At 41.9% G+C, this 20,461-nt stretch overlaps 1 protein-coding gene across 1 annotated transcript; it reads left to right on the top strand.

The window, feature by feature from the left end:
* The first annotated feature begins 4,478 nt into the window (after positions 1-4,478).
* Positions 4,479-19,736, top strand: LOC121705137 (DELTA-thalatoxin-Avl1a-like). The gene is made up of 3 exons (XM_042085950.1): positions 4,479-4,551; positions 4,698-4,768; positions 18,914-19,736. The coding sequence occupies exons 2-3, from the start codon at positions 4,707-4,709 to the stop codon at positions 19,329-19,331; spliced, it is 480 nt and encodes a 159-aa protein (XP_041941884.1). The 5' UTR covers positions 4,479-4,551; positions 4,698-4,706; the 3' UTR covers positions 19,332-19,736.
* Positions 19,737-20,461: the final 725 nt, after the last annotated feature.

Here is a 20,461-nt window from a genome sequence, read left to right as displayed (position 1 = left end):
TGATTTAAATTATGTGTGCAGTCATGATTTCTCATTTTTCTTCATCAGATTTTTTAATGACAGAGAATAGGCTACCTGTCTGCAATGTTCCCTCTAAGCTGCACGTGGCTGCGCAATAGATTTTTCAGACCGCGCACATTTTTCAGACCGCACAAATGATTTTCTTTTCAGGGGTTAAAAATCTGAGCATCAACGGCGATGTAGGCTAGGTAATAAACATTTAAAATACTGACATGTCTGACAACCAAGCCAGATGTAGCCTAAGTTAGAATGTTTACATACAAAGTATCCTTACGTCTACTCTAGGTGGGGCCTGCTCCAGTTATGTACATTACATTACATTACATTTGGCTGACGCATTTTTAGACAAAGCGACTAACAACATGGTTAACAGTTTAAGTTTTAAAGCAATTCTCAACAATTTTAGGACAATTTAAAAAAACGGTACAGTACAGTAAGAATAAGTGCATCAGTGAGTGCTGTTTTTAACAGTTACGTGTCAGTTCAAGACGGCTGGTAAGTGCTAGGATCGGCAAGACTTGTTGTAAGTGGTGCTATGAGAGGAGATGTTCTCTAAAGAGCTGGGTCTTCAGGAGTTTTTTGAAAATGGTGAGGGATGTCCCTGTCCTTGTAGGAACTGGCAGTGTGTTCCACCAACGAGGAACAACAGATGAGAAAAGTTTGGATTGGCTTGAGCGTACCGGTGGTAGAGCTAGACGTCGTTTGTCTGAGGAGCGCAGCGGTCTGGAGGTAGCGTATGTCTGTATGAGGGCATTCAAGTAGGCGGGAGCAGAACCGGAGACTACTTTGTAGGCAAGCGTTAGAGCCTTGAATTTGATGCGGGCCGCCATAGGTAGCCAGTGTAGCTGGATGAGCAGCGGGGTAACATGTGCCCTTTTAGGCGCGCCGCCGCGTTCTGGATCATCTGAAGGGGTTTCACTGCGCAGGCTGGGAGACCTGTCAGAAGGGCGTTGCAGTAGTCGAGTCGTGAGATGACTATTGCCTGAAACAGATGTTGGGTATCATCTTAAGTCCTGATTTTCCGTATGTTGTAGAGTGCGAAACGGCAAGACCGGGCGACTGAGGCAACATGATCTGAGAAGGTTAGTTGGTTGTCGAGAACAACTCCTTTCTTGCAATTTCTTGCAGTCCTGGTAGGTGAAACAGACAGGGAGTCAAATTTGATGTTGATGTCGTGGTGTATGGTAGGTTTAGCTGGGAGGACCAGCAGTTCAGTCTTTGAAAGGTTCAGCTGGAGGTGGTGTGCCTTCATCCATGTAGCTATGTCTGAGAGGCAATCCGAGATCCGTGCTGAAACCAAGGGGTCATCAGGTGGAAAGGACAGATAGAGCTGTGTGTCGTCTGCATAGCAGTGGTATGAGAAGCCATGCGAACGGATAATCTGTCCCAAGGAGGTGGTGTAGATAGCAAAGAGAAGGGGGCCCAGCACTGAGCCCTGGGGGACCCCTGTGGTGAGATGGTGAGGTGCAGATAGCTGACCAAGCCATGATACGTTAAACGAGCGTCCTGTGAGGTAGGATTTAAACCAGGAGAGAGCAGAACCGAAGATTCCCATGTTAGCGAGTATAGAGAGAAGGATGCGGTGATTAACCGTGTCAAAGGCAGCCGATAAGTCAAACAGAATGAGTACCGATGACCGAGCGGTCGCCCTGGCTTCTTTTAAGGCTTCTGTTACAGACAGCAGAGCCGTTTCGGTAGAGTGCCCGCTTTTGAACCCAGACTGATTTGGATCCAGAAGGTTGTTCTTTGAAAGGAAGTCAGAGACCTGTTTGGAGACTGCTCGTTCAATGCCTTTGGATAGGAAAGGCAGGAGTGAGAAAGGGCGGTAGTTCTCGACTTGAGCAGGGTTGAGAGAAGCTTTCTTAAGTAACAGTGTTACCTGGGCCACTTTGAACGCTGTTGGAAATGTGCCGGAGGTTAGCGAGGCATTGATCACATGTGTGATAGCTGGTGCGATGGTCGAGCTGATGGACTGAAGTAGGCTCGTAGGTATAGGATCCAGCATGTGGTAGGACGGCTACATGTCAGGAGTCTAGATACTTCACTCTCAGAGAGAGGCGCGAATGCTGAAAAAGATGTTCCAGCAGCCCCTAGAGGTTGTAGGAGTGCGGTATCTGAGTCAAATGCGTTGTGTGGGCATTTAGAGAATTGACTGCTGATTGCCGCCACTTTGTTTGTAAAAAATGAATTGTGAATTGTGCGAGGCTAGGCTACCATGGCGAAAAGAAAGGCAGAGCAGATGAGAAAAGGTGTGCCTAACGTTTAAACATGAGTGGCTAGATTAAATACTCCAATCTGACACAAAAGATGGTCCAGGTAGGAAAAAACTTTCAGACATATTTACGAAAGGAGTGGCGTGATCTGCCAATTCTGCTCGGAGGCAAAAGCGAAAGGAGAGTTCGCTCGTGGGAAAACTTGGTCTGAGTGGAAACTTGATTACCTAAAGCGTTATCTGACACACAGAAAGTCCATGTAGACGCATTGAAAACATTAAGACTTAGACAAGCTCTACGCAGACCATGCAAAATGGTATGTTTACTTCAGATGGTGCTTAAAGGCTGTATCTGCGATTACGGCTGAACGTCACATCTGTTGATGTTCAAACAAAACAGAGAGCTAGCTCGCTACTCCCTTCCCCTCCCTCCCGTGCAATTGAAACTCTCCTAAACGTGCATCTTGACGGTTATTGGTTGGAACACTTTATTTTGCCTTTGAGTGGTTGCCAACACTTGTTGGTAGCATTTGTTTTTTGCACCTGACAAGATGAGCCACATAGCCAGATAGGCCTATCTCCCTCAATGAAATTCAAATGACATGTTTTGTAGCCTAGTTTGTTGCAAACCACTCCAGTTATAAAATTGTTTAGGCTACCTTTAGGAAAAATGACACCATGTCAATTTAATAGTCAATTTAATAAGCACTGCATTAGCATTTTTTTTTCACTGAAGTTCCACTTAAATGTTGTACCTGCTGAGAAATGACTAAACACCTTGGATACCTATATAATGATATATATATATATATATATAGCAATATAGCACGAGTGAGAGTGGGATTGGTCATGGATATTCCCACGGCTGTTGTTGACTGCGCCACTCGGCCTCCGGCCTCGTGGCTACGGCCGAACAACACCCGTGAGAATATCCATGACCAATCCCACGATCACGAGTGCTATATTGCTTTTATACAACAATTCTACCACAAACTAAATAATCTGAAAACACCCCATTATTGTTTAAAAATGTTAATTTCGACATCGTTCTTACGCATCAAAACATGGTTCCCTTTTCAATAGACAGCGTCTTGGTTGCTAGGTAACCAGCATTCCAGATCCCTCGTTACGGGTCTTTGTGGTTTAAATGTCTTCTTGAAAGAAATGTTAAAAGTCGGGCTGAAATCACATTCATATCTGCATGCATGTTACAAGGACACTGGGCCATGTCATGTAAGGGACATGGTACTGCAAAAAAAACGGAAACAGTCTACATTGCAGAACCACTCAACTTTATTAATTTATGGTGAATAAATGTTACACTACTGTGCACAGCCTGACGTGACGATGCTAGCACGTTAGCAGCGGTTAGCTAATTATGCTAACGTTAGTTATCTACAAGTCTCCTCCAAGTGACAATTATATTATACACAATGCTGGCAATGCTGAGAGCATCCTCATTTATCTTACTTACATTGAGTTGACTGTGTGGCTTAATCCACAGATGTGGTGAAGCACTGTTTCGTGATCATTTGCTAAGGAGTAACCCATTGCTTGAAATAGTGGAGAGCTGGGATGAGAACATTGTGTCAAATCTTCGCATTGTATCGCGGAGTGATTTATTATTAGCTGTGCAAAGTCTGAGTTGAAATGTCCAGGGATATTCCAACTCATGGAACGTCTCTCGGCCAATCAGAAACAAATAAATAGTTCCATAGAACCCAATTGTTGTATAAATAAATATATATATATCTCATTATCAGTCATAACCAGTGAACCAGTCATTACCTCTCTAAACCTTATTGAAGTTCAACCAAAGATCCTTTAAGTTCAACTAAACTGACTGGTAAAACACCATCATTAAAATGTTCCACAAGTCCAACCATTATAAAGGATATTGAATAAATATCAACCTTTCTAGACATATTGATGCATTTGCAGTCATCTCTTTGAATTCCGTATTGCTAACGCAGGCTCGTGGTCATTTTCGGCAGGTCACTTGGTTGCGAATTGCTCACGGTGTTGAAATGTGCGCTCAGAAAACAAATTATTTGCTTAGTGCTGAAAAGAAAATTAGAGGGAACATTGACTTCACACATGAGAGCAACACACATACTGTACACACACACACACACACAGGGTAATAAGAACATTCCATGGTCCTTGTCAAGTAGGTGGAGTCAGTCACACCCAATCAGAATATAAGACTTTCAGACTGTTAGCAGCTCTTGTAGTCTGCAGATCAGCTTGAGCTCAGAAACTCTTGACATCCCACAGATTGAAGACCTGCCCAGAACCCCCTGCCCAAAAGACCTGAAGTAAGTAACTCTTGGCTGTAATTCCTTGTATGTGGGGTTGACCCACTCCAGCATTGCAATAAATCAATGGATAAAAACAATAAAAACTACTTTCTGGAACAAAAACATTGTGCTGATTCTGAACATTTGTGCTGTTTTTTGCACAGGTTCAAAACATGGCTCGCCAGTGCAGCGTTAACATTGAGAACACTTCTATGTTCACCCTGTGCAATGTGATGTAAGTACAGCGCAGCCTTCGTGCTAAACTAGGCTACAGCGGTCACGGCCCACAGACTCAGGACAGGGAGGTAGAGTTCAAACAAGATAGTTTATTTACAAAGGAAAACCAGGAAATGGGTTGTCAAACCCAGGTCGGGATCAAACAGAAGTTCCACTGGAAACAGTAGGCCAAGGAGGGTCCAAAACACAGAGGATCAGCAAACTTAACGGAAAAAGTCCCAAAACACAGAAGATCGACTTAACTACAGTAGATCTAAATCCGGAGGTGACTCGTGGGGTCGGACCAGGAGGACGCTGGAACAGGCGAGGGGAATCCAGGAGGCGTATTCCTTATGAGTCAGGCTGGTGGATAGCACCTTGGTGTCATCACTGACGAGGCCAGACAAAGACTGAGGGGAGACTGGGGTTTAAGTAGGGAGTGAGGCTGATTGGGAACAGGTGCAGGTCATTAGTAAACTGGGGAGTGTGAACGAGTGAGGGGAGCTTCAGGAGAGTGAGCAGTGGGTGTGGCTGGAACCGAACCTGGTGTGACTGTGACAACAGCTCAGCCTGCAGGCTAAACTACAGCTGCATGTTAACCCTATGAACCCTTACGTCGCAGCAACTTGGAATTGAAATGCTTCTGCATTTGCTTCGCAGTCCTCTATCTGCTATAACCGCACTAAGAAAACCTCAGACAGATAATGAATGATGAACACACAAAAACAAACATACAAGTTATGTAGTACAAAATAGAAAATAAAATAGATTTGAGTAAGCACTTATACTGAGTTAAAAGCCAGGGAGTAAAAGTAAGTTTTAAGATATGATTTAAAAACAGGTAAAGAAGGAGCCAATCTATATGTAGTGGGAGCTCATTCCAAAGTTTAGGGCTAATTACTGCAAAAGCCCGATCTCCCCTGCTCTTTAAAGGTGCCATGCATAAGAATTGAGATAAAAAAAATGAGCTACACGCATTAAAAGAATGAGAAGAAATAAGGGCGATGATGTCATAAAAAAAATGACAAGGTATAGTGTTGCAGAGATATCAACCTGAATTAGCATGCTAAATTAGTAGCCACAGCCCGACAGGTGTCATAATACCATGGGAGGCGGTCTGCGGGCAACATAACCGCCAGCCAAACTCCAATACACGTTTCTCAGTTGTTACTCTAGGGTAGACCAACTCACTTTCTGGAAGTATACTGCCCCCATCTTTTATGGAATGTGAAGTATGATTTGATTTTGGCGGACATTACACATGGCACCTTTAACCTTGATGGTGGGACTACAAGGCGGCCTTGGTCAGCAGACCTAAGTGTCCTTGATGTAACATGTGGTTTTAAAAGTTCTGACAGATAAGACAGGGTTGCCAACTCTCATGCATCTGGCGTGACACTCATGCTTTCAGCACCAATCTCACGCTCTCACGCACACTCAAGAAATGTCACGCCAAATCCATTTTTTTTTTTTGCAATCCGTTCATTTTTTGTTGATGACTAGACTAGACCACAGCATTGTTTCTAAATGACAGGATACGAGTTAAAGGCATACATATGTCTAGACCAACAGCAGGTAGGTCTAATATCCGCCTACAACGTTCTCAGCGCAGTTTTCTCTGATTGTTGATTCGCTGACTAGGCTATTTTAATCCGGTCCGCGACACCTTTACGGAACACGCTGCTATTTAGACATGAGGCAGACCGACATAAAGTGTGGCCGCCCGCCCATTCTTCTATAGGAACTACTCGCGAAGTAGCCTCACAGACATGAAATAACTTTTTCTCATCTTTTATAAGGTGCTATAGCCGCTATTTGCTGCGATAAACGGTTCGCAAGAAAATTAACTTTCAAGAAAAAATCATATTAGGCTACTATAGCTCTGCGCTCATTTCAATTCATATAGGAGGAATATCTCACAAACTTTTCGTTCCACACATGACACACCGTAAACCAGAATACAGACCTGTCGCTCTTACATCACATGTGATGAAGACAATGGAGCGATTGGTCTTAGGCATGCTCAGACCCCAGGTACGCCATGCACTAGACCCGTTACAGTTTGCTTACCAGGAGAAAGTGGGCGTGGACGATGCCATCACTTATCTTCTACACAGGACACATTCCCACCTGGACAAGGGGAAAAGTGCTGTGAGAATCATGTTCTTTGATTTCTCAAGTGCTTTCAACACCATCCAGCCCCTCAGATTGGGAGACAAGCTCTTGCAGATGGGTGTGGACGCTCACCTGGTAACCTGGATTACAGATTACCTGACCGAGCGACCACAGTTCGTCAGATTGAAGAACTGTCTCTCTGACACTGTGATCTGCAGCACCGGAGCGCCACAGGGAACTGTGCTCTCTCCAGTCCTGTTCACCCTGTACACATCTGACTTCTGCTATAACACCGAGTCATGCCACATGCAGAAGTTTTCTGATGATACTGTAATTTTGGGGTGTATCAGGAACGGGCAGGAGGAGGAGTACAGGAGCCTGGTGGAGGACTTTGTGCAATGGTGCAAACTCAATCATCTTCAACTTAACACTTCAAAGACCAAGGAGATGGTGGTGGATTTCTGCAGGTCTAAGCCCACTCTGCTACCAGTCCACATTGATGGGGTCAATGTGGAGGTGGTTAGCACCTACAAGTATCTGGGTCTCCACCTGGACAATAAACTGGACTGGTCAGCCAACACTGATGCACTCTACAAGAAAGGGCAGAGCAGGCTGTACTTCCTGAGGAGGCTGCGGTCCTTCAATGTGTGCAGTAAGCTCCTCAGGATGTTCTACCAGTCTGTTGTTGCCAGCGTCCTCTTCTATGCAGTAGTATGTTGGGGAGGAAGCACAAGGAAGAAGGATGTGGGGCGAATTGACAGGCTGGTAAGGAAAGCTGGCTCTGTAGTGGGAGCTGAACTGGAGTGTATCACTTCACTATCTGACAAAAGGACCCTGAACAAGCTGATCAACATCTTGGACAATGAGTGTCACCCACTCCACAGCACTATTGTTAAACAGAAGAGCCTGATCAGCTGGAGACTTCGCTCACTGCCTTGCACAACTGACAGACTGAGAAAGTAATTTGTCCCCAGGGCCATTGAACTGTTCAATGCCTCACTTAAGGGAAGAGGAGAGATAGACTTCTCTGCATAGTCTGTCTGCCTCTTCATCCCCTCCATGTTTGGTACTGTCTGTCCACTAGCCACTTGTACCACTATCTTTATACCTCACTGTTTGCGTGCTATATTAGCACATTAGCATAACCCCCCCCCCCCCTCCCCCCCCCTCCATGCCACAACCGAACTGTGGCCACACTTATACATTTTCTTAAATAGTTAAATATATAGATATATAGACTTTACTTTACTTTATTTCTGCATTGTAGCACTGTTGACTTACTCATTTGCTCTATCACCATGACCACTATCACCATTGCACTACCACCATGACACTCATTCAGACAGAGCACCTTAGAGCACCTTACCATACCTTACTATGCACAGAGAATCACAGGCTCAGTCCCTGCCTCAGTCATTGCAAGCGCCTCTGATTTATTAATCACCACTATGTGGATACTGTTTTTAGAATTGATTTAGATTAAGTGTTAGTATAATTTGTATTTTTGTAATTTGTATTTTAGTATATTTTTATATATTGTATTAAGTGTTAGTATAATTTGTATTTTAGTATATTTAGCATATTCTTTATCTTCTACTGTCCTTACTGCTTAGTTGTGTTTTTATATTATATACTTTAATTACTCTTTCTGCTGTTAAAGAATGTGTTTGTGTTGTATGTATGCTGCTGAGACCTTGACCTTGAATTTCCCCTGGGGATCAATAAAGTATCTATCTATCTATCTATCTAGAATAAACAGCAGAGCTTACCGAACACAAAGGTGTAATGCAATCCCCTGTACAATAAGCCGTTCCAGAGTAGCCTAATCCAGTTTTAAAATGGTAGCAAATTTCTATATCAGGGGTATTCAATTAATCTTCAGCGAGGTCCAGTTACGGAAAATTTCCTCAAGCAAATGTCCAGAGCATCATAATGTTTAACGTGCGTGTTTAGGCTATGTATATGTATGTATGTATAATATTAGGATGGATGGATGGAGCCTAGTTGTAGATAGATAGATAGATACTTTATTGATCCCCAAGGGGAAATTCAAGAAATAGAAGATAGGCCTAATTGGGGAGAAAAACTGTAGCCTTGGCTATTTTTAAGATCTTAACGTGAACTTAAAATAAAATTTGAGCTGAGCCAAGGATGGATATTCCACAGCTGGTTCCTTGAACCCATTAATCAGCAAGTTTAATTAATTTTTTTTAGTTTTTTTTATTTTGACCCGAAATCCTGGACACCCAGGAATATCACGTTGTTGGGCAGTGAATGCATGTAGGCTTAACTAGATTGTGGTGGATCAATCATATAGCCTTCATCGTAAAATATTCTGTGGTCTCAGTTCACTGTTGAATGGGCCTAGCCTACCCTATGCTTGCTCAAAATATATGCTTTGTCTAGTAGAGGTGCTTGAAATTGGCGCTTAAAATCGCCTTGTCTCAGAATATATAGAGTCCAGGGCAATTCCGCGCAAAACTGTCACATCCATATTTAGTTGGCTTTACGGACGTGACAGTTTTGCGTGGTATTGCCACCGTATCGTTATATAAAGCTCTGTTCTCGCTGTCTAGCCTTCTCCTCTTTGAGCAATCGATGATTTGAAAATAACTTACTTATCGTTAACTTAGATATCCATCTGATTGTTTCTCGTCCCGTCACCTCTTCTCGCTCGTTTCAGGCTATCAGTCTCTTCTCCATAGTAGGCTACTTTACTCACTGACTCGACTTTATCAGAATTCACAGATTTCACTGGCTGAGTAGCAGCAAGCGAAATGATGGTTCCTGAAGCTCCTGAAGTAAATGCTGTTATCCTAACCAACGAAACATTTAGCGCAAAGGAGCCACACCACTTTTATGACACTATAGCTGTTCTGTTGACCTCATGGCCGTAGCTACCATAAAGGACACCGAGGTCATGTCCTCTGTATTTTTTTTCTTCAAGTCTGTGTTGGCATCACAAGCACCGTCAGATGAAAATACCAGGACCTCTGTTTTTTTTTTTTATTAAAATTTAAAGACGATTAAACGAGTGGGAATCGTTTTGTTTCAGTGGCATGTAGATTTGAGTATTGTCCGCATAGCAATGGAATGGGATATTATATTTTCTAAGGATGGATCCTAAGGGTAGCATGTAAAGGGAGAATAGAATTGGGCCAAGAATAGATCCCTGGGGGACTGGATCCCTGGAGGATACAGACTCTCCCAGGATGACAGAAAAACTTCTAGCATGTGCCAACATAAACAAGCCTCTGTGCACACACTCTTCACATCTTATAACATAATTTAGATTAAGAACATCTAAATGATCAGTATAAAATTGAATCTTAAAATGTAGCTTGACTGGTTCTGGTGGTTATGGGTAATGATTGTTTGGTTGGGGCTATGGGAAGTGTGAGTGTGGGTGTGGCTATGAGATTGGTCACCCTGATGGACAAGACTAGCATGTAAAGCTAAGATGTTTCAATGCACTTTGAATTCTGGTGGTATACATGGCAATGTATGTATAGTAAATCCATAATTCTAAAGGAATTTCAAAATGATAAGCCACTGAGTATGAATGCTGTCCAACTTCAATCACAACTGGATGTTAAAAATTGTCTCTGTACTTGTACTCTGCATAATGCCAGTAAAGTTTAATTTAATTTAATTTAATATTATATATTTCTCTGTTGGTGTATGTATGATGAATACAATGTATGAATATGAAACAAAAAGTACACTAACATTTTTTTTTTCTGAAAGTTGAACTTGTGCCCATGTTGCACGTGATGTCTATGGGCCCTATCATGACAGTCTAAAGCACATCGTCATTAGTCAAAAGTTTTTTCAAATTTAGTATGATGTCCAGTCCAGATTGGGAGGGTTTTTGTTATCAAACGTTGAGCGCATGGTGCAACAAGGTGTTCCTAGGTTTCTTAATCAGTCATGGGTGTGTTTTGGGGCGTAAAATCATTTAAACCAATGAGAATGACATCTGTCATTCCCTTTAATGGCGCAAAGCGCGACATCAAAGAATGCATCGGTATTTTGACATTCAACGGCGCATTTGAAGGAGTCTGCTTGCAAGACCGTATGGAGCCGTCATTCCACCAAACCAATTTTGCTTTACTAAAACCTAGCATAGCCTTTATGCACTTGCACTCGTCTATTATTTGAACTCATTGGCAAAGTGAAACTAGCTTCACCATGGTGTCAGTCAACGACAAGGCAGTTATACGCAGTAAGTTACTTTATATTGACTGACAATGGGTTACCATCGAAAACATAGGCTGGAAAAAGCAACACTTACCCTAATATTTTTCAAATGACTGAATAAAACGTTGTTTATCCTGCAGAGGAGTTGCTTATATCTTGTGATAGTGCAGGAAGTGAAGTAATATTTCAGTAAAGCTTTAACGTATCAAAACCAAACTCAGTACATGGGCTGAGGACCCAATAAGGAGGAGGCTCAATAAATTTGATGACTTTTGACCTATAGGTGGCGCTATAATTAGCAAAATTACATTTTGGCCTGTAACGGGTAATGTGTTTGAAATTAAAACTTGCTATTGGTGTCTGTTAATGTTAATGTTAATGTACTAGTGGTGTCTGTTGGAGGCCCTAAGGATGTCAGATGTGATTTTGTGACATCAACATAATTGATCCGGCCGCCATATTGGTTTTAATCAATATAAGGTTTTCACAGGTCACAAAGTTCATCCGATTTTCATGAAACTTGGCACAGATGATCTTCAGACTATGACTCACAAATGCATTGCTTTTTGGACCAATATTCAAAACCTGTCGCCTGTCACGACCAATCAAGTTTGGCAGCAAAGCCGCCAAACAGGAAGTGAGGTAATATCTCAGCAAGGCTTTCGCATATCAACACCAAACTCAGCACATGGTCTCAGGACCCAATTAGGAGGAGGCTCAAGAAATGTGGTCCATTTTGACCACTGTGTGGCGCTATAATCACAGGAAGTGGGCTCATATTTCAGCAAAGCTTTCACGTATCGAAACCAAACTTAGTATTTGGACTTGGGACCTCATCCTGAGGACACAAAATAAATGTGGTGACTTTCAACCACTAGAGCAGCGCTAGAGTAACAGAAGATTAGGTCATATCACAGGAATGCTTTCATGTATCAAAACCAAACTTGGTTAATGGACTCTGGACCACATCCTGAGGACACACAATAATTTTAGCAACCTTTTACCACTAGGGGTGCTATAATTATCAACACTTTCTCGTATCGACACCAAACTTGGTACATGGACTCGTGACTACAACCTGAGGACGCTCAATATATTTATTGACCTTTAAACACTAGGGGCACTATAATTATCAACACTTTCTTGTATCAACACCAAACTTGACATGTGGACTCGTGACTACAACCTGAGCACGCCCAATACATTTGGTGATGTTTGAGGTGTGCGCATGTGAGGGGAGCTATTGGGGTGTGTGGGGGAGGAAGTTTATCTGTGTATGTGTGTGTGTGTGGGACGGGGGGGATTAATTGGGTGTGTGTATAATGTAGCAACATTGGGTTGCCATGACAACTCCTGCTCAACTGCTTGGCCCCCTCATTGCTGCTTGCAGCTATATTTTCACTAAGTTTCATGTCAAGTGCTCTAGCGCCCCCAATGTGTCAGATTTTGCATTACATCTATGCGCTTAAAGTTTCAACCATACAAATTGAGGTATACTTGGAATCCCTGGATGAGGCCGAACTCAACGCACCCCATGATGTCAATTTCCGCCATGTTGGATCTCCCGCCATATTGTATTTCATCAAAAACCCTTAAAAGTAATCAAAGGTCACAAAGTTTGTCCGATTTTCACGAAACTTGACGCAGATGATTTTCAGACCATGTCTCACAAATGCATTGCTTTTTGGAGCCATATTCAAAACCTATCACCCGTCATGACCAATCAAGTTTGGCAGCGAAGCCGCCAAACAGGAAGTGAAGTAATATCTCAGCAAAGCTTTCACGTATCAAAACCAAACTCAGTACATGGGGTCAGGACCCAATAAGGAGGAGGCTCAATAAATTTGATGACTTTTGACCTATAGGTGGCGCTATAATGAGCAAAATTACATTTTAGCCTGTAACGGGTGATGTGTTTGGAATTAAAACTTACTATTGGTGTCTGTTAATGTTAATGTACTAGTGGTGTCTGTGGGAGGTCGTAAGGCTGACAGATGTGATTTTGTGACGTCAACATAATTGATCCTGCCGCCATATTGGATTTAATCAAAATCACTTAAAAGTTTTCACAGGTCACAAAGTTCATCCGATTTTCATGAAACTTGGCGCAGATGATCTTCAGACCATGACTCACAAACGCATTGCTTTTTGGAGCCATATTGATAACCCGTTGCCCGTGGTGACCAATCCGCTTTGCCGCCAAACAGGAAGTGAAGTGATCTCAGCAAGGCCTTTGCGTATCAACACCAAACTCAGTACATGGTCTCAGGACCCAATTAGGAAGAAGCTCAATAAATTTGATGACCTTTGACCACTAGGGGGCGCTATTATCACAGGAAGTGGGCTCATATTTCAGCATATTTCACGTATTGAAACCAAACTTAGTATTTGGACTTGGGACCTTCAACCACCAGGGCGGCGCTAAATTAACACAAGATTAGGCCATATCTCAGCAATGTTTTGACGTATCAAAACCAAACTTGGTTCATGGACTTGGTTCATGACCACATCTTGAAGACGCTCAATATATTTAGTGAAGTAATATTTCAGTAAAGCTTTAACGTATCAAAACCAAACTCAGTACATGTGCTCAGGACCCAATAAGGAGGAGGCTCAATAAATTTGATGACTTTTGACCTATAGGTGGCACTATATTTTTTTATATAGCTTGATTGGTCGTGACAGGCGACATTTTATTAAGAACACATAGAATCACTATGGGTTGCCTCGCAGCTTCGCTGCTTGGCCCCCAATAATATCATTACAGAATTTAGAACAATACAATTTATAACTAATAACTATTTGAGCTGAGTACCAGTGACTCAATTATTTATATTTGAGGTGACCTTAGCCAATTAAGTTAATAACAGGAATTCAATAAAGATAACATCTAGTAAGGTAATGCTAGTTCCCCAGTATAACTTGCCCAGCACTAGGCATAATGATCAAAGCATTTACAGATACTGTACAGTACCCTCCAGAATTATTGGCACCTTTGGTAAAGTTGACTAAAAACACATAAAAAATAATCTGTTGGTGATTTATTGTAATCTCAGAATGAAAATAATGAGGACATATAAAACCTTGAAGGGAAGCAAATTTATTCTGAGAAAAAGGAAAATTACATAAAAAGAAATATATATATTTATTATATATTTTTAAAAAAATATATGTTATTTCCATCTTTAGGAGATCTGGTACCTTGAAATTTTTCCTATGGGGAAATTACAGATTTTTGAATTATCACACTTGTTAAACGGGACGAAGAAATTGGAAATGTAGATGTTTACTCTACACACTTTTGTCCTCTGCCTTCTAGTGGATACTGTGATCTTCGGTACGTTAAGACGGCACACATGGATGTTTGCCACCCTAGAGCTAACTTGCAATGCAACTTGCCTTAGGTATAGCTTCAATTAACACCCGGATCTCCTTATATGGGCAAAGGTGGTAGCTTTGGTTCCTTTTTGTAGGCGAACTTCAGATGTCTATTGTATCACATGCTTGTCATGTCCACAGGACCAGGAAATGTAATCAAATGTACATGGTCATGCCTTGATTGATCCAAATCAGAATCAAAATCAGCTTTGTCGGTCAGGTTTGCGTAAACGAGGAATTTGACTCAGGTTAACCTTTGCTCTCAAAGTACAACACTCACTTAACATATAAGAATAAAGTAGAATACGGCATGAGAATAAATACAGTACATTTGCAAATAAATCAATAGACATAATGGGTGGAATAGGGGAATGTAATGCAATTGCGGGGGGGTGGATGTCCGCCTCCTTGTTGTCCCTGTTGCTGTTCCCAGGGAGAAGGTGAAAGGGCATTATACCGTTTAGACTCAGCAACCCTAAAGTGACAATGAATGCACCATTATAGTGAAACAGTACTGTATAACATTTGCAGCATTTTCTTAATAAGTTATTATTATGACCGCCGCGCAGCGAAGCGGCGGTCATATAGGTTTAGTCAGATTTTTTTTCTTTTATTTATTTATTTTTATTTTTTTTTTTTTTTCGCATGCCCAAATTTCCGTCAATGATTCCCGGGACACTGAAAGACCGGGGTACACGAAACTTGGTGGGCATGTAACCCCACATGGATAGCATGGAACCGTCGTTTTTCGTTTTGATCTGTAGCCCCCCCGCTGGACTGGACCCCCCGAAAGGAGGGTAGGGTAGACACAGTTCTCTGTGAATATCTTGAGAACTGTAGGGCCTAGGATGACCATTTTTTTCCGTATGTTTGCCTCCAGGGGTCATGTTAACCCATTTCATGTGCACACATGTGCACAAACAGATACACACACACACACACATACATACAATCACAGTAATCATACGTATGACACATACTCACACAGTAGACATATGTACGCTTGCATGCACAGGCACATACGCAGGCACACACACAAGCACGCACACACACACACACACACACAACATAAACATAACACAAACAATCAAGAATTTCTCAGAATTATTAACAGGCAAGATGGAGGTGGGGTTGTATAAAATGAATTTTACATGTGAAATCTATGAACTAATCATGTTTTGGTACTTGTTGTCTAGCAGATACCAGTGAGAATTGAGTGTGGATAAGGCAATTTAGTGAGACAGTTAGAATCATATAGGCCTTTCAGCGTGATTTCTTTTTGTGGAAAAAATGTGCTGGACTGGGCGGCGGTCATATTTTGTACCGCTCTGCGGTACATCTAGTTTAAAACCAATAATAGGCCTAGTATAGCTATGAATTATAGGCATTTAACATTAATCAAAATCATAACTTTTTTTGTGTGTGTGTGGGGGGGGGGTCGGCAATGAATGTCCCGGATTTTCACAAATCAAATGTGGCAACCCTAACTGAGGTTTTTAAGATTAAATATAAATATAGTTGTAGAATGTTGCATCTGCATTGGTGAGCTTTGATTGGCCCAATGAGCCACGTAGTCACGTGAGCAGGAGACCCCTGTTGGTTAGTTGGCTAGCGATGTTGGAACTGATAACATGTACTAGCTGTAGCGATGTTGGAACTGATAACATGTACTAGCTGTAGCGATGTTGGAGCTGATAACATGTACTAGCTGTAGCGATGTTGGAGCTGATAACATGTACTAGCTGTAGCGATGTTGGAACTGATAACATGTACTAGCTGTAGCGATGTTGGAACTGATAACATGTACTAGCTGTAGCGATGTTGGAGCTGATAACATGTACTAGCTGTAGCGATGTTGGAACTGATAACATGTACTAGCTGTAGCGATGTTGGAGCTGATAACATGTACTAGCTGTAGCGATGTTGGAACTGATAACATGTACTAGCTGTAGCGATGTTGGAGCTGATAACATGTACTAGCTGTAGCGATGTTGGAACTGATAACATGTACTAGCTGTAGCGATGTTGGAGCTGATAACATGTACTAGCTGTAGCGATGTTGGAGCTGATAACATGTACTAGCTGTAGCGATGTTGGAGCTGATAACATGTACTAGCTGTAGCGATGTTGGAGCTGATAACATGTACTAGCTGTAGCGATGTTGGAGCTGATAACATGTACTAGCTGTAGCGATGTTGGAGCTGATAACATGTACTAGCTGTAGCGATGTTGGAACTGATAACATGTACTAGCTGTAGCGATGTTGGAACTGATAACATGTACTAGCTGTAGCGATGTTGGAGCTGATAACATGTACTAGCTGTAGCGATGTTGGAGCTGATAACATGTACTAGCTGTAGCGATGTTGGAGCTGATAACATGTACTAGCTATAGCGATGTTGGAACTGATAACATGTACTAGCTGTAGCGATGTTGGAACTGATAACATGTACTAGCTGTAGCGATGTTGGAGCTGATAACATGTACTAGCTGTAGCGATGTTGGAACTGATAACATGTACTAGCTGTAGCGATGTTGGAACTGATAACATGTACTAGCTGTGCAATGTGAAATAAAACTCCATAAGAAAGCCTCCGTCTGAGCTATGCTACATGGTGCAAGGCAGTGGCCTAGAAATCTAGACGCACCCTAGCAGCAGCAAATGTAATTTGCAGCCAGGGTAGTCTAGCAACTGAGTGCAAAATTAATGGGAGTCAATGGAGCTAGGCGGCTAAATTTGTGTCTTTCACCTGATTGTCATTGACAAATCTCAGATTTGATTGTAGTTTGTGTATCTTCAACATGGGTTATAGGTCAAAAGTTGAAAGAACGAGTGCTTATGTCATTTTAATTTCTTACAGGTTGGGTCGTTGTTGCCCATAACACACTAGCATTGTGCTAATGAATGACGTCATTGATACGTTTGAAAGGCTTTTTAGAACAATTAAGTGACTTTAAAAAATATATAATACTCCACCAAGTGTATTTTGTTTGCCTCCACTTTCGAATACAATATTCAAATTACTTTAAAAAAATGATATCCTGAGAAAAGTGGATTTTGAGGGGTACAGCTCCATAGACCTCCATGCATTCTGCACTCGTGGACGAGCGCCCTCATGTGGAACCACAGAAGGAACTGCAACCAGTTCAGAAACCGGAAGTTCTCCGAGAGCGGCAGTTCTCCCCTTATTAGACATTCTCTGGTGTGGGTCTGGCTCATCAGGCTAGCAAGGCAGTTCAGTGCAATGATAATGTATTAACAACACTTCTAACTGTAAGGTTGAAGTACACATGAGGTAGAAGAGCAGAACAGTGTTGATTGACTTTGTTTAGTGTGTGTTCAGATTCACTCTACTGTATAATGGTTTGTCTTGATTGATGGACTAGAATGTATTGGATGAGTTACTTGTACCGGACAAATAAATTGTTATGTTCTGACCCACATAGCCTTTCTGCGTTTATGGACATCATCCTACGTTAGGTAACGGTGTATCGCAATGGATGACTGGGATTAGTTATCGCAGCCATAGAAGCTACTGAAGTGGTGTTTTCCAAACGTTTTTAGACAAACATGGTTAAGAACTGGGATATTTAGTTGCCCTAGATGTAGGCTTACAATTCAGTGTTTCCATGATGTTCCTCCGAAAGTGGATGCTTTAGACCTACCTGCGCCTCTTGCATTGATTAGTTCGAAGATGCTGTGTGAGATTACCACAACACAATACAGCCTTCTTTTGCCACAGTTATACATTGAATGAGTGCTATTATCTATTGGAAAATAATAAATCAGATTGTTATTGGCTGCCATTGACAGCACCTTTGGTGTTGACATATAGCCAAATGTTCTGCCTCTGTCACCAATGCCTATCTCGCAACATTTTCCAAAGTGAAGCTATTTTTTGACGGTTGGAGAGAAAGGGGTCACAAGACTTGGCCAATGTTTTTTGGGGGTCGCCAGACAAAAAGTTTAAGAACCACTGGTCTATATTAACCAGCCCCAAACCCATAGTAGAAGCTGAGCCCTCTGTAACTCAGGATTTGGATGAACTGTTTAGCACACTGGCAAGTTTAGCAGTCCAGGTCAGCACTGTAGCCTCTGGGCATTTCAGCAATAGGAACATGTTGTGCTTTTGGAACCACCCGAATTAACCGGCAGTATGGAAGAAACCAACATTAAATTATTATTATACTAGTCACGAGTCTAGTAAGCAGGTGATGTGATGCATTTTCATAGGCTGTATTGTGGGTATAACAGCCTACTACGGATAGTAACATTGAAGTGATTATATATTAAACAGAGTCAAATTTATTAGGTTTATAGGGGTTATATAATCAATTGTCATATTTTCAACAGTGCGCGGAGAGCTTCACAATTTCTTTCAACCACTTCCAGTTCCATCATTGGTTCTGAAAACTGGTGCTTACATTAGCCACAAATGTCTGTGATTTGACTGTGTCTTTTTTTGTCCAGGTCTTACTCCAACAGTGGATTCTGTGATGTTCCTCTGCCTCCGAGACTCAGCCCATCCGAAAATGGCAGTGCTGTCTACCGCAAGACTCCTAACACAGCCCGTGGGGCTGTGGCCGTCTTCACCTATGACATCTGCTGGAAATGCGAAGATCAGGCCATTGAAAAAATAGCTGTGATGTTCTCTAATCCGTATGACTTTGCTTCCGGCTCTAACTGGTATGCAGTGGGAGTGTTCAGGAAGGAAACAGTCTGTGATTATGCACTGTATAATGAGATGTATAACAAAGTTCAAAACAGATTTGTCAGGGGTAAAGCCTCTCAGGGCAGTCTCACTTACAGTGGCTCTTCAGTGACCATCAGTGCCAATATGTCGGATAGCTACAAGCCTGTCCTCAAGGTCAATGTCTACAACAAGTGACGCCAAGGGTGCATTCAAATTCTAGAATCAATGCAGTGTTGCAACACCTAGCGGTAATAATAATTTCAGAGCAAATGAATTCAATTTATAGATAAAAAATATGCTATTTCCAGCTATATACAGCATATTTACATTGCGTACTGTACTTGTACTGATGCCCATCAATATACAGCGTCTAAATAAGCAATTAAAATTGAAAAAATCATATTACATTTAGTTTAAAATTTGAATTCAGTTCCAAACAAATAAATTAAATTTGAAATTATGCTTTTCAGATTCAGTTTTTCACTGCAATGAACCATTAGAGCCCTAGGCTATTTTCAGTGTAATTTGACTTACATTTACCTTTACTTTTAAGCTCTTATCTGAGTAATTGTAATGGCCATCTATATATGCTGTATCTTGATTTTTCCCCTTCAGGACAGTCTGGCTCATCCATATCTGAGCAAGTATGATGTGATGATATTTGCATATGTCTTATGTTAGCCTTAATATCAAGACAAAATAATTGGTGTCATATTCATTTGGAAACATGCCAGTAGAAATAACTACTCATTGTTATGTAGGTGGAAATGTGTGGAATCTGACAATATAATAATAATAATAAGTTTATTTTATATAGCGCCTTTCTCAAACCCAAGGTCGCTTTACATAGTAGGAAGGCAGGGAAACACAATAACAACAAACAAACAAACAAACAAAGCAACAAAGACAAGTTATCTGTATGGAACTATGTGTTGGGTGTGGAGGAGAAGTGATCATTAAACAGAAAGGTCTTGAGATGTGCTTTGAAGAAAGGAAGAGAAGGACAGGCACGAAGGGGTTGGGGGAGGGAGTTCCAGAGTTTGGGGGCCAAGGCACTGAAGGACCTGCCACCCAGGGTGGAGAGTCTGGAGCGGGGGATAGCCAAGAGGTTTTGGTCAGAGGATCTGAGTGAGCGGGAAGGAGTGTAAGGGGTCAGGAGGTCGCAGATGTAGGGGGGAGCAAGGTTGTGGAGGGCTTTGAAGGTGAGTAGTAGTACTTTGTATTTGATCCGGGACGGAACTGGTAGCCAATGGAGTTGATGGAGAATGGGGGTGATGTGTGCTGATCGTGTGTAAACAGGCTCCATTGCCAAGTTACAAAAAGCA

Source organism: Alosa sapidissima, chromosome 1, assembly GCF_018492685.1.
Source record: "Alosa sapidissima isolate fAloSap1 chromosome 1, fAloSap1.pri, whole genome shotgun sequence".
NCBI lineage: Eukaryota > Metazoa > Chordata > Actinopteri > Clupeiformes > Clupeidae > Alosa > Alosa sapidissima.
This window is presented reverse-complemented; position numbering and strand designations above follow the sequence as displayed.